Source organism: Equus quagga, chromosome 2, assembly GCF_021613505.1.
Source record: "Equus quagga isolate Etosha38 chromosome 2, UCLA_HA_Equagga_1.0, whole genome shotgun sequence".
In the NCBI taxonomy this organism is placed as follows: domain Eukaryota; kingdom Metazoa; phylum Chordata; class Mammalia; order Perissodactyla; family Equidae; genus Equus; species Equus quagga.
The window spans coordinates 143,452,339-143,467,217 of record NC_060268.1 but is presented as its reverse complement, the minus strand read 5'-3'; the positions used below and the strand labels follow the sequence as shown (position 1 = coordinate 143,467,217).

At 42.1% G+C, this 14,879-nt stretch overlaps 1 protein-coding gene across 1 annotated transcript in view; it reads left to right on the top strand.

Moving 5' to 3' along the window:
- Positions 1-981: 981 nt before the first annotated feature.
- Positions 982-14,879, top strand: part of PRKG1 (protein kinase cGMP-dependent 1) — a 1,186,718-nt gene continuing 1,172,820 nt past the window's right edge. Inside the window, exon 1 of the mRNA XM_046653608.1 lies at positions 982-1,754. Coding sequence (XP_046509564.1) covers positions 1,489-1,754 — 266 coding nt within the window. The 5' untranslated portion in view covers positions 982-1,488. The remainder of the gene's footprint in view (positions 1,755-14,879) is intronic.

Below are 14,879 nucleotides of genomic sequence, written 5' to 3'. Positions count from 1 at the left end.
AATATATGCCTGCTTTTCCTTTACTTAGATGTTTAAGACAAGGTAGAAAGATTTTTTTTTAACAAGTAGCCAGTGATTATACATTGATCTTTCTTTTTAAGGCAAGTTACTACTTCAGAGAAAATGCCTTGGTATCTTAGCTTGCATCTATTTTTTTCCTTTAAAAAAAGATTTACTAATTTGCTGATCATTACCTGAAGAAATACTCCTCCCACATATCCAGATAAACTCTTAAACAGTGATTTCTGTTATGAAAAATGCTCTCTGTGACATATACATATATAAAAAAGAAAGCATAGGAATTAGCAAATACTTGGGCTCAAGTGTGTAGAAAAATCCCTTTATCATAGCGTGAGGTCATGGACGCAAACGTGAGGGGGACATATGGATTACAGACGCAATTTCGCCCTATTACTGGAACTGGTAGGGTGAACTAGCAAGTTAGCACTGGTGGCTGCCACTTCACAACCATGGACGACGATGTTGTGATATAATTTAGATGCTCAATATACAAGTTTTAACTGTAGCAGATGAAATAAAATCCAGACTTTCGGAAGTTTACAATCAACGCCTGGCCTTTCTCTTTTTGGTAAACATTTCGCTTATTACCATATGCATGTTCATACATCTTCCCCACCAACGATTTTAGTTCACTATTTCCAATAAAATTGTATGCTGAAAAAACTGGAACTGCTGTTGCCCTGTCATTCTTATTACTTGGGGTCACAACCACGGGACTTCCCAGTAAGAAGCACGCACCCTCCCTTATCATCCAGAGCAGAAGAGAAGGTAAAGGTAGAAACAGAAATGAATTTATGCAAGTTATTGTCTAAAGGCAGTTTGATATCTATGAAGTGTGACACACACACACACACACACACACACACACCCCACAAAGTCTTTAGGCTCCAGTTACAAGCGCTGCGTCATCTGCCAGATCACATGGTAATTGTTGCTATTTCAAGGATCAAGTGGCATAAAGCTCCCCCCCATCCCACCCCTTTCCTTTGGTACCATATAGCGTGGAAGAGTGATTATTGTGTGATGGGGTAAGACCAGGCTCTCTGATCCAACCCTCCCAGCTAGAAACTGGCTCTCAGTGGGGTGGCGCGCCCGCGCGTGTGTTGTGTTCTCACGGAGTGATTGGGAAAGGGGGACGGGGGAGGGGGTCTCAGGGGAGGAAGGGCAGCTCTAATTGGTTTCTCAATGAAAGATAATCACCTATTCCCGGGAGAGGCTAGGGATTAGCACTCTGCCTCTCCTCTCCATCGCTTTTAGACTTCTCATCCTCCCCTCGGCGCTTTTAGCCCATTCAGCAGAAGTGGATCGAAGAAAGCGGCTCCTCGCGCCACATTCGGGGCAGCACACTGCTGCGCTCGAGTACTTCGCGCCCCATTCACTCCCTCGCTCCGCGCTCGCCTCCCCCGGCTGTTGTCCCAGCCGCCGCAGCCGCCCGAGAAAAAGTTTCGCGGAGGGGCTCAGGGAAAAATGAGCGAGCTGGAGGAAGACTTTGCCAAGATTCTCATGCTCAAGGAAGAGAGGATCAAAGAGCTGGAAAAGCGGCTGTCAGAGAAGGAGGAGGAAATCCAGGAGCTGAAGAGGAAACTCCACAAATGCCAGTCGGTGCTGCCGGTGCCCTCGACCCACATCGGCCCCCGGACCACACGGGCGCAGGGCATCTCGGCCGAGCCGCAGACGTACAGGTCCTTCCACGACCTCCGACAGGCATTCCGGAAGTTCACCAAATCCGAAAGGTAGGCGCCAGGGCGCGGCGCGGCGGGCCAGAGCCGAGGCCACCCCTCCGGGCGGACGGCCGGGGTGCCCATCGGGGCGGCGGCGCGGGGGCCGGGGGCTCCGGGCGTAGGCGACAGGGGCTGGTCGGTGCAGGGCGCCCCCTGCTCGCCACGGCGCGCGGAGTGGGGGTGGCCCCCGCCGCCCGGGAATGGGAAGTGTTTATTTTTATTTCTGCCCATCACGTGCTGTGCTTGTCTCTGCCGGGCTGGGAAAGGCGAGCTCCTCGGGGAGACGCGCCCCTGTGGCATGGGGGTGGGGAGAAGGACCGCGGAAAGTTTTGTCGCGTCCGCTAACTTGGCCACTCGCACCCAGCTGCAGTCGCGCTGTCTTTCCTTCGCGCGCTGCTGTGGGGGCACCCGCGCTGGGACACAACCCTGCCCATCCCCAGGCCTGGAGAGCTTGCCTGAGGACCCAGGGACCCAGGCCACTGGGCATGCTCAGTCGGGCCGCCGGAGCTTCCCGGGGAGGGGCGACAGGAGGCTGGACAGGGTTGGGTTCAATTTAGGTGCTGAATTTGCCCAGAACCCGAGCCCCGAGGGGAGGGCGCAGGGGCGGAGGGAGGCGGGACAGAGGCACGTTTCTGCTGCAGGGATCCGGCCTCCGGGAAGGGGGGTGGCGGGGAGGTTTCTTCACAGGGTCACTTTCCAGGCAACTGTGATGTCAGCAAGAAATTGCAAAGAAACCCCACTTTCTGGATGTTCGTTGTGTCCCTTCCAGAAATGCCACACCTTGGGCTCCCCTGGGCTTGGAGGGGGCTCGATAACCTTGCACCTAAAGCAGATTCGGTGCCGGTGGTCAGCTCTGTGCCAGGGTGGATGATGCCCCCTCCATGTTTGTCCTCCTTCTGAACCTCTCCCTGGAAAAGTTGGGATGAAGAGGGAGGAGTGTGTTTCTCTGGGCGCCTCCAGGCTCCTTCCTGTCCTCCTCCCGGGTACTTTAAGAGCCAGATCCTGCCAGTTCAAAGTTGTGTGTCGCTCGTTCGAGGTGTGCAGAGGAGGCCGGGCGGTTTGGGCCACAAGTAGGAAGCTTTTGCACTCCTCTCGCCGCCTTCACCGGAGAAGGCTGATCGATTGGCTGCAGCATTAAAGCGCCTCTGGACATTAGGGAGAGGAAGTACAGACTCCAGAGCCCATTACTGGCTTTTAGTCTCTGGAAGTGCGCGGCCGAAAGTGCATTTCGCAGGATATTGAATATTCCATTAGGCGCGCCTTCATGCCCGCCTACATCTTACCCCTTCCCTCTGGTTAGATCTCTCGGTGTCTGAGTTTGGGGCCCTCAGGGGACCCCTAAATTAGTCCCTCCCCCTTAGCTCTCTGACTTTGAGGTCACACTTCTAAAGAGCCTGTCCTCTTGTCTGGTCTCCATCCAGGCCAGTTCCAGGGTTTTCAATGTCCCCCACTTCTCCACCGCACCCCTTCCTCGTCTGTTTCTTTTGTGTATTGGTTACTCTGTGTGTGTCTGTGTGTGTTGAGGGTAGCAAAGGCGGCTGGGCGGGGGTTAAGAGATATTAGAAGAGGGCAAGGAGCTGAGAGTGGGTTGGGGGAGAAAGGCTTTGCCTTAGGAAATGCGGGCCCCTTCTAAACAGAAGACTCGGGACAGCTTTCAGATTTCCTGAGTGACACTACACTTATGAAGTGACACTGTCCACACAGCACCTTTTAGCCCAGCCTGCCGTGAAAGTCCCTATCGTATGGAACAGTGGCATTCTTCCTTCTCTCGGGCGAAGCCTGCGAACAGCTAATATTTGGCCTTGCCCTTGGTTGGGAAGCTGCTGCTGCTGCGTCTCGCCTCAGCCCCAGCCCGGCTGCGCATTCCGCGGCCGCTGCCCTGCCCCGCGCTCAGCAGCTGGAATCAATCTGCCCACCTCCTTAAGAAGCCACTTCATCAGCGGTCACCGGGCAGCTGCTTGCCTCCCAGGGCTGCTGGGCTCGGGCTTTATCGCATTTTTGAAATTTCAGATTTCTGTGTCTGCGCTGTGCCCCCTCAGAGAGTAACCAGCACGGCTTCACAGCAGAGAGATTTCGCCAGGATCTGGAGAGGGCAGGAGGACGCCCCGCCTCTCGGAGTCCGCTCCCATTCAGGAGCTACCTCTCAAAGAAGCAGTCTCATTTTCCTTAACTAGAAATGTCTTTAGGAAAGAGAGGAGTTCTTGTATGCACTGGGAGGAAAGGGCAGGTCTTTCATATGGACACATCCTCCTCCTTTTTCTATCCCTCTCCCCAACTCCCCAACATTTTCGTGTTAGGGGTAGGCACATTCATCCTAAGAGGGGACCATGCCCAGTAGAGGTCAAGCACATGTTTGTGTCTGCTGCAAGTAGCTGGAGTGCTTTCCTGCTTCCTCTCTGCCCTAATTTACGCTGGGACTGAGGGTAAACTTTTTCCCATTCAGCACTTAATTTTATACTTTCAAATGGAACTGTGGAGTGTATTTTCAGCCAGCTGACTCATTAGAGTTTAAAGACTTTTGACAGGTATAATATATGGGGATAGTAACCGTTGGAATTAGCTACTCATCCTACCACTTATCATTGGTGAGACACCTTATTTTGGCCAAGAAAGGGAATGATTTAAAAAGTATTTCTGAGATAAAACATTTGACAGCAAACAAGATGCTTTCAAAATAAAAGTGTATTTTCTAATTTTCAGATATTTGGTCTTGGGGAGTAGATATTCCATCACTTCGTGTGTCCTTTGTTAAAAGCTGTGCCATCCTGATGGGCTTACTGGGGCTGAAAGAGACTGCTTTATTGCAAAGCTCATGTTCAGTTGCAGTTGCTGCAGGATTTAAGAGGTAGCTCTTCATGCTATGGGTTCAAACTCTGTTAGGACACAGTTTTCATACTAATGAGAAAAGAATTGTATTTTGAAAGTATAGGAATTCCGTTTGGTGGGCAGAATGGCAAAATGACTTTTGTGTATACCCACTGTTTTAAAAAATGATTGCAATCTAAAATATTTACGTAATAGGTGACAAAAATATTTTAAGCCTTTATTGGAGTGGAAGGAAATGGGAAAATTCACTGACTATTGTAATCAAGTCAGTCCAATTAACCAGATTTCCATGTGTCCACAGAGGGTATAAGGCACAATCTCCATTAAGAATGATCTAAGTACCTAAGGAATGCTTAGATGAAAATTATACTAGGGAAAGGCAAGATCTGAGCTCTCAGCACAAGTATCAAGTGTACAATATGGTGATCATGTTTAAAAAGAAAACATCCGACTTATTGCAGTACTCATTTTCAGACCCCTTAGGAATGCCCAGTAGGGATCAAGTGATTATCATTGAAAACTGTAGACTGTTTGAGATGATGATGATGATCATTTAAAGTTATATATCACTTTCTGCCAAATAACTCCAAATGTTTCACATAGTTTTCTGTGAACTTGATTCTCTGCGTGCATATTCTCCATGTCAAGAATTACCTAATAGTCTTAATTCTTTCCCTTAATTTTTTAAACACACCTAAATTCCTTATTTTGGCTGCCCAGTTAGCTCAGAAGACTGCACATAGTTTTTGTTGTTGTTTTTAAATTACTTTAAGCAAAGCCTGGAATCAATAATAATCTGTTACAGGAATAATAGATTGTATTCCAGAGCCATTTAAGCTATTCTTGTCACAAATCCCTTGATTCTTGATGATGTAAATTCATCATTTGGAACTTGAACTTCCTTCTACTGGGGCATTGATGCTTCGGAATGGATGTCCCAGAAAACTCATTGCCTTTTGCGTCTCTGATTTGATGCAGATATGGTTTAACCTTCAGACTAAATCAAGGGATTTGGCCTAATTTTGATATAAGCAAATTCAATGCAATGAGTGGGTATCACAGCTGAATTCTGGACCCGGCTTATTAATTGCTCATGTAGAAAATACACAATGCTTTAAAACAGCGATGATAACAATAATAAACATAGCTGATCTTAGCACAGGGCTAAGCTCTTTACCTGCGATAGCTCATTGCTGTCTCACGACAGTGCTAAATGACAAACGCACTTTTCATGTGAGGAATACGAGGCTTGAAGTTAAGCCACTGGCCTAAGATCTCACAGACAGGAAATGCCAGGGACAAGTTTCAAACTCAAATATTGCAGTTTTTAGAGCCCAAGTTCCAAGCTGCCACACTATATAGCCTTGGAATCAGGCCAGTTCCATCTTAGTAACTGGCGAATCCTTCCAAATAAGAAGAAATGAACCTGTCTGAAATTAGAATAGGATTTTGAAAAAAAAGGGCCAGCACCAAGCTGACCTCATGAGAAAGTGACTGATGAGCTCTTGTGTTCAGCACATACACCTTGGGTATGCTGCGACAGGCTGGAATTGCCTCAGGCAGACCTCCTTTTGGTATTGTCATTCACCAATTTTTCCACCTTCTTCCTTCCTCACCCAGTTTCTCTAGCTCTGTGTCATGTCACAGGTGGGCTGATGAGTAATACAGTTGTGAAAATGACCTTGGTTGCCTCCTTTGGGTACCATTCACTATATACCCTTTGCCTTTTGCCTTGTGGACCCCTCATGCTAATCCCTTCATCCTTACCAATCCTACCATCCAGAGGAATTTGTTACTGACAGTGTAGCAATATGTTAACTGGTTATCCTTTCTGGATTAACATAGTAATGTTTTAACTGGAGCTTCTGGGAGAGGATGGTCAATTAGTTTACTCAGATGAGTGATGTTTATGACAAGAGTTTAAGGGGAGGCTGACTCAGGAGGAGAGGGAAAGATTTTTAGGCAGGATGGCTTGTCAAAATCCTGTGCCTTGCTATGTGTAATTTGAAGAGGACAGATTCTGAGCATAAGCACTTCACACCTACTTTGAGTCAAAGCTGTACAGGAGGCAGGTACTACCCTGGTTTTAGTGATGAGAAAACTGAGCCAATCATTACTGAAGTGTCTTTTAAAGGATCTCAGAAATGGAACCAGAGGGGCTGGCCCTGGGGCCAAGTGGTTAAGTTTGCACACTCTGCTTCAGCGGCCCAGGGTTTCGACGGTTTGGATCCTGGGCACAGACATGGCACCGCTCATCAGGCTGTGCTGAGGCGGTGTCCCACATAGCAAAACCAGAAGGACCTACAACTAGAATATACAACTATGTACTGGGGGGCTTTGGGGAGGAAAAGAAGAAGAACAAAAAAAGATTGGCAACAGATGTTAGCTCAGGTGCCAATCTTTAAAAAAAAGAAATGGAACCAGAAAGATGATTTAGGTTTCTTGTTTTTGTTAAATTAATGTTCTTAATTAAGTTTACCTAACTTTGTGTCAGCACCAGAGATGGTGAATTGATGTCTTCAACTTATCATCTGTTTATACTTATTATCTAAGACACACTCACTTTGCTTTGGGGTTGGTTCAGGTCCCGGAATCATGTACATTTTCCAAATGTATTTGTAATACAAGGAGTTCTTGTTTCATTTGAGTCATTGACATCTGTAGAGGTTGAAGTTTAACTGTGTATTCATTGGAAATTTGACTGCCTCTCATGAAACTATTTCTAACAGACCTGAAAAAACAAAAGATGTCATATCTTTTCCCCTTTCCTGACTGAATGCCTGTTTCCCAGTGCCCTCTCACCATACTGTGTAGGAGATGCTGAGAGTGTATTTAAACTCCTTCTTTTGATAAGATTTTCAGGTGATTTCATAGTTGTTCAGAGTATGAATAATTATTTTCATTTGCCATTGAGAATTTGCTTATCAGAGTCCAAGACCCTATGTTATCTAGGATTCTTGTAGCTCTTGGAAGTTTCTGTGAGCTCTGAGATAAACCAGGGATAGCGTATCCTGTTTTACAAAAGTGAAAGTTCAGAAGTTTGAGAATTGTCAAAAAAGAGTACTGACCTTGAGTCCAGCTTTGTTGGTATGCTGTGCTGTTGGGTTCCTGAAGAGAAAAGAGGCCATACGTATATGTTTGTGTATGAATACTGTGTATGCATATGCACATGTGTATATATATAGGTACATGTATGTATATACACACACAAAAACTGGCACTTTATTCATTTTAGGATTTTACACTTCTTACAACAGTCGTTATTCTGAAACTCCTCTAAGCTGGCCCAAATAAATTTCTTGTGAAAAAGAGGATTTACTTTTGAGCTGTTGTTACAAAACAGATCACAGCATCTTGCAGTTTGTCAAATGCTTATGCTTCATATTGGGCACACAGCCCAATAATGTCCTCCCAGAACAGGGTACTAGGACCTGTCTCTGTTGCTTCTTGGTGAAGTACTACCTTCTACTCTTACCCAGTGATGATTTCTCACCTCCTTTTCTTTATTCTTGGATCTGCCTGTGTTGTGGGTGTCTCTTTGGAGTCCCTGTGTTCCTCTCTTCTAGCTTGACATCTGTAACTCCTCCTAGATCTGTTTTATTTGCAAAAACCACATAGCAGCAAATGTGGAACAGAGTTTTTGCTCAAAATGTTACTCTAACCTTAAAATCTTTCATGTCTTCAGATGTTTCAGATATTATACAATTTGACTTCCCCAAAGTTTTAAAGATAATTATTTAATAATTCTTCATATTGAAAATATACAATGCTTTCAAATACTTCCTCAGTGAAAAATGGATATTTCCATAAAATGTATATCTTTGAAAGAGATTTGTTTTATAATATAAAGACTGATGGAATTAGTCCCCTTATTTAATTTGTTGTTGTTCTTCACCAACAAATTCCTTTATTCAAGCTCTTAACCTTTCTCTGCACTGCTCACTAAGCCTTAGTGGTGGATCACAGACTTTACTGTACGTCATGTTGCTTTTATTTTAAACATTTTCATATTGTTTCTTATATGGGAAAAGACTAGAAATCCATACCACCTTAGAAAAGAGTGTAGTTTTAAATTCAATCAATATAAAATTTATATTGACTAGAAAGTTTTAAAACGCTTTCTGTAATTTGTCTGTCCGGTGTGCTGGCCGCAGGTTTAACCTTTATACAGTGCATATTGAATTGATATATGCTGCAAGATTAGTCCCAGGCAGTTAATATGTTGCCACTGGGGGCTGATTGGGATGGATTTCATTTCTTTGAGAGCACTTTGTACATTGCACATGGTACCCTGATAGCACTTTGATGTGTAAAGTGATAACATGAATGTGCCGATTTCAACGGAGTGTTTATTTATTCAGGCAAATCCAGTAAGACATCTGCTGGAGTTACCTTCTCTGGACTTAGTTTGAAGTTTTTGCTTGTGCTAAAGATTATACAACTACAGTTGTTAAACTGTTCTCTCAGATCTGTTGCTAATTCAAACTGTCCCTCCTTTCTAGTCCAATTGAGAGAGTGCTTCAAATGCATTTGAAATCCTCAGATGTGTCTTTCTTTAAGCACTTTGACCTCTCCTGCTGCAAAAATGCTGCTATAAACCTGATATGGAGCCTGAAAATACTTGAATGTTTGCTTCTTGCAAATATTTGTAGGAGTGGAGTGGTTGTTCAACTATGGATACTATTATTGTGTGATGAGCAAATCTAAAGCCTTTGGGTAAATGTTCATATTTTCTTGATGCCTCTCATTGCCCTCACGGTGTGGATAAAACTAATTTCGTGTACCACTCAGGCACCAAGGAACTTGGCCACATATGCTAAAAATAGAAAAATTCTTTTATATCTTAGATTGTAAACCCTTGGGCAGAAACCAGGTCTGTTTACAGTAAAAATTCCAACCACATAAAATCCTCAGATTGCTGTACTTTTCTCTTCCCACATGCTAATTTTCAGAGAAAGGGCAGCACATATCTACAATGTATAAAAAAATAAATTAAAAAACAAAAAATCTGAACCTGCTAGAGAATTAGAGCAGTTCATAGTCAATTCAATCTCTTCTCAGAGAATAAGATCACTCTGAAGTATTCATTCCAGCATCCTATTTCTTACTTCGGCAGATGTCAGCTGTGGTGTTGTGACACACACTGGTGTGTAGTTGATTAGTTGTGAGATTAAAATGAGTAAATAATAGTTTAAAAGTCAAAATTCATGAATTATTTGTTTCCTAGAAAATAAGATTGAGTGCATTCACAGGCATCTCCCTATATCCCCAGGGAAAGCTTTTTACTTACATTCCGATTGGCTTCCTGGACTGGTAGGATTACAAATACATGGCAGGAAATTGCACATAATCCACAGATGCTCTTGTCTTTTCACAAGAGTGTGTTGCACATGGGAACATCACCATCTTGTGAGTCAACGGCAGAAAAAAATGTTTGAGAACCTCTCATCTGAACTACAGTTCTAAGAAATCAACATCTTGACCCTGTGACACTTAAAGTTTCTTATTTATAAATAGGGCTTGTTAGATCACTCTACTTCAGAGCAATGTGTCCCCCAGTGTGATGTTCATATTGTTAGTGGCACCAGGGGTCCTTCTAGGTGGTACACAAGTGAATTTACTTTGTATTAACAGCTAGGAATTGTAATAAGTGTTGGAGGAAAATATGTAAGAATCTCATCAAATTCACTCTGTGTAGCTATTATTGCTTAGAAGTTTTAAGAAATTTAAGAAGTTTTAAGAAAGATAAGGCTAAGTTTTTTTTTAAAAAGTATAAAAGTACAGATTGTGTGTAACATAGATATTGGTACCCAGAAGAGGACGGGGAAATATTGTTTTAAAGTCATTTTTAAGAAGGAATAAAATGAATTGTTTTCATGTTTCTTTTCTTGCCCACACGTACCCTGTTTTGGAAGATTCTGGCTAATTGGGTTATCTCCGTACCTATCTTTGGGTGACTCCTTGGATGGCTGTCTGTCGACATCTCCACAGGAACTGGAGTGGGGACATAGAATTGGATGGAAATGCTGGCTTTTATAAAATATACTCTTGCTGTAATGATAAATCAGTCTGTTAAGAATTATTCACTTTAATACATTGTCAGAAAAACATCTGATTTCTCCCCAGATTTATGAATTCCTTTGCCATGCCACAGCAGGACCCGTAGGTGAACAGGACAGTAGGGAAATAATAAAGGGACGCTGGAACACCTGTCTCCACCCAGCCTCAGGGCGCTGGGAGCTCTCTCTTCCCAGAGTGTGTCTACAGCACGTCTTCTCATTTCTTCCCCAGGGCTCTCTCTTGGATCCTCAGTTGGTGACTAAGGCTGTGAAGGGTGACAGTATGGCATTTTGTAGCCAGAAATACATGATGCTTTTTTCTTTCTTTCTTTGTAAAAATACAATTTGGAAAAAGTTTGGAAGGGAAAAATTTTTCAAAAAATATAAATTTATTTTCCTATAATCCGTATTCCCTTTACTTATAGGAAACTAGATTAATCTAAACAATGACAGAGAGTTTTAACAAATTATCATTGTGAAAAGAATGGCTTTGTGGATAAATGAGAAAAATATAAGCAAAAAGGAGGGAATATATTATAGACAGGAGGAGGAAGTTGCAACAATCCATTCTTCTTTCAGAGCGTAGTGCAGGTTATTTCCCTGACCACTTAAGAAAAGGGAGCCCTTAAGATTTGAATATAGGTACCTTCTAAAAGATGGGCGGGGGCGGGGGTGTGGAGGGGAGGTGTGGTGGGGAGAGAGGAGGGTAGGGGGAGAAGGAAGGAGGGAGAGGGAGAGGCAGAGGAAGAAGCAGAGGTTGAGATTTCCACAGTTACCACAAGATGGCAGTAGAAGTATGATATTTAACAATTGTACAACTAGTTTGGAATAGCCTTTAGTTGAATTTCAAAATATATTCTCAAACATACGCCTTTCTTAATATCAGGATTCAAGTGTTTGGAAAGTGTATCATTAAATACATGTGGTGTTATAGTTTTTCAATTAGTAGTGATTTAGGGGAATGTGTTTAAAAAGCCAAAGTGAAGCTTTCTTCTCTAGTGTTTGCCTTACAGAGAAACAAGTAATGCGCTTTGCATGCAGAGTTCTTTGAACATTGATATCGGTCTGAGGGAAATTCCTAAAACCCCTGTGAGGAAACCTTTGCACTCATACTTGGCTGAGAGAAGAAAAGTGAGAGAAATACTGGAAAATTAATAGTAGTAAAAAAATGTGTGAGGAGATGGAATAATGAAGGGAGTGAATTCCTAGTCACTCCCTCCCCCCGTAAAGAAGTATTCAGAGAAAGAGTTAGATCTGCTATTAAACAAAACTTCTCATAGCTTCTCATAGGTTGTTTAATCTCCTTGATAATTCTGTGATTCTAGAATATAATTAAGTAAATCTTAATATGGCCTGTTGCAGTCTGAGGTCCTGGAAAAAAGATATTTTAATACTCTAGCTAATATCATTATTTACATACATCTAAATATTTTCAAGAGAAAAGTCAAGTGTTTTATGGGATGCCCTAAATAGAAACTGCCTTTCAACAGTCTTAGGGTGAAAAGAGACTAGTGTAGTCTGGCCTATCACGAAGGGATAAATTGTGGGTCCTATCTGAGGGACTGTAAGTCTTTGAATCAATGTTCGCTTGGAAAGTGCCATTCCTGTAAGACCCTTTAAGATCTTCCTGTAAAAGGCTGTTTCGTTCAGTCTGTGACCCTTCTCATGTGAAACCCCCCAGGGGACTGAAAGTGAGGGAGTCTTGCTGATGGCATTATTTGTGATTTAACGTCGAGGAGAAACATACTTATTTTGGTCTGTCCCAGCAACCAAGGGTCAACACCAAAACGAAATTGTACTATGCATAAAAATAAGTCAGTTTTGAATTAATGCAATTACTTAGCCTCTTTCATTGGTTTCTTTGCTCAGATATTGTGTTAGATTGTACTTAAACAAGCAAGATAGGAAATAGAGAAAATTTAAAACCACAGATTTTGATACCTTATTTGACAACAAATTGCCTTTGTGAAAAGAGTTTTGAAACTCTATGATATATTTATTTGAAGCTGTCAGTATATAATATAACAATACTCTTTGGGGCAGTAATTTGTGTTTTTCCTAGGCTAGAAAAAAAACTGTTATACAGTCCACAACTGCGAGAGAGCATCCAGGATAGAACAAAGGTAGGGTATGCTTTCTGTTGTCTGCATGCAGGGCCAGAAAAGAAAATCTATTCTCTATCAGACATGGTGAAGCAAGAGATGAGTAGTAATACCTTTTGTTTTCTTGGCTCTTGCTGGTTTGTTATCAAGGCAAGACGAATTCCCGAAGCATAGAGACAGGGTTTGAAGCATCCTGCCTTGAAATCTTCTGCTTATCTAGGCTCACCAACTGGCTGCAGGGCATCATGGGGGATGTCCATACGAGACGAGACAAGCTGCAGACTCCCTGGGCTTCTTGATAGTAGACCAGTCAGGAAGAAACAGGTTCTTTGTGTGGTTCCGCCTCAATACTCACCATGTTAAATTCTGAACACAGTTCTTAATACTTATGAACATACACTGCATCTTAAATTTGCTGATTTTGATCTTTTCTTAGGCTACGTCTACTTCCTTGATTGTTTTAATTGCCAAAGTAATGCTTGCTGGTTGTCAGACAATAAAAAGATATATAAAACTGAATCTTCCTCTCTCAGTCTTCCCCACCTGTCCTCTAGCAGGCAACCAAGGTTAACCTTTCCATAGGTTTATGCAATCTTTTATGTATGGGGAACTTCCCTGTGCATTTGGAGTTTTTTGTTTGTTTTTCTAACTGGTGTAGAATCATTCCATCACATTCCTCAGCAATCTGCTGTTTTTTGCTTAGTAACAGCTCCTTGAGTTTTTTCCAGATCAGTCCATATTGGTCTTTCTAATAGCCACGTACTATTCCATAGTATTCGTGTATTTCAGCTTGTTAATAATAATAGTTATTTGTCTTTTTGCAAGCATAAATAATCCTGCAACTAATATTCTTGTACTCATTTCCTCATATGTCTTTTATTTGTATATGGGGTAAATTCCAAAAAGTGAGAGTGCTAAATCAAAAAAGTTACTAATTTTCAGTGTGACTTTTTTAGTTTATGTGATTATGCATAAACTTCTATATCCGATAAATAATCTCTAATTCTTTCTATTAAAAGTAAACGGTATGCTGGGGGCATTGACAAAGTTAATTTTCTACATTAAAGACAAATAGAATTTTTAAAAAATCAAATATATAACCATAGCAGTAACATGTGAAAAGTTCTCATTTCTTTCTTTCTTACACTTGAGTTGTGTTTACGAGAACACTCTTTTTGAAGCAATGTTTACATACCCTTTTACTTTTCAGATTTATAAGGTCCATATTGTGCTGTTGGCTTGATTTTTTTTTAAGTTGAATAAAATACCTGAATTCCTACAATTAGATTTTGAAAGTAAGGATAAAATTAGTTATTTAAAAGCAGTATATACAAACAAAGTCCTTCTTTAAGAATCACAGTGGTTTGTTTTTCTTTTATCAGAATACATTTTTGATACTTTAGGGGGTCTAAGGAACTTGCTCCCACTTGGGAAAAATAACAAATTCCAAGTCTCTCTGCTACGGTTTTTTTAAAGGCTGGAGGAAGATTTGGACATATATGGTATTGGAGCTACTCAGTGGAGCTTTCTTTTTATAGGATGGCAACCTCTGGTGGAGTTTTCTTTTCTTTCCTTTTTTTGATTGTTATGATAGGACTAGATTTACTGAAAGAAAACTTAGCAAATCTTTGTTTGGGTCGGAATCCATCCTATGAAAGGTAATCAATCGTGAGGTTGAAGCCAAAAAGTGAAACTGTTTTGGGAAAGTAGGAAGGGGAATCTCAGAAATTTCAGCCCAGTCTTAGGGAGAAATGACCTGAGACTGTATCAGGATAGTTAAAACAATGGCCTTCGGAGTCACAGACTGAGGTTGAACCCTGGCTCCTGCTGCAGATACTGGCTGTGTGATTTTAGACAAATTACTTATCTCTCTGAGCTTTAGTTTCTACATCTATAAAATAAGGACAATGATACTTCCTCCCCATAAGACTTTGTATAAAGGAGATGCTCCATACATGTTTATGGGATAACAAAAAATGATGGGTGTAAATGGTTAAGTAAAAGTGCCAGCAAGTGTGTAATAATGGAAGGCTTAAAAAGTTTTAGGGATTTTAAAAAACTTTCATTCTGGGGCTGGCCTGGTGGTGTAGTAGTTAAGTTCACATGCTCTGCTGCAGCAGCTCAGGGTTCACAGGTTTGGATCCTGGGCA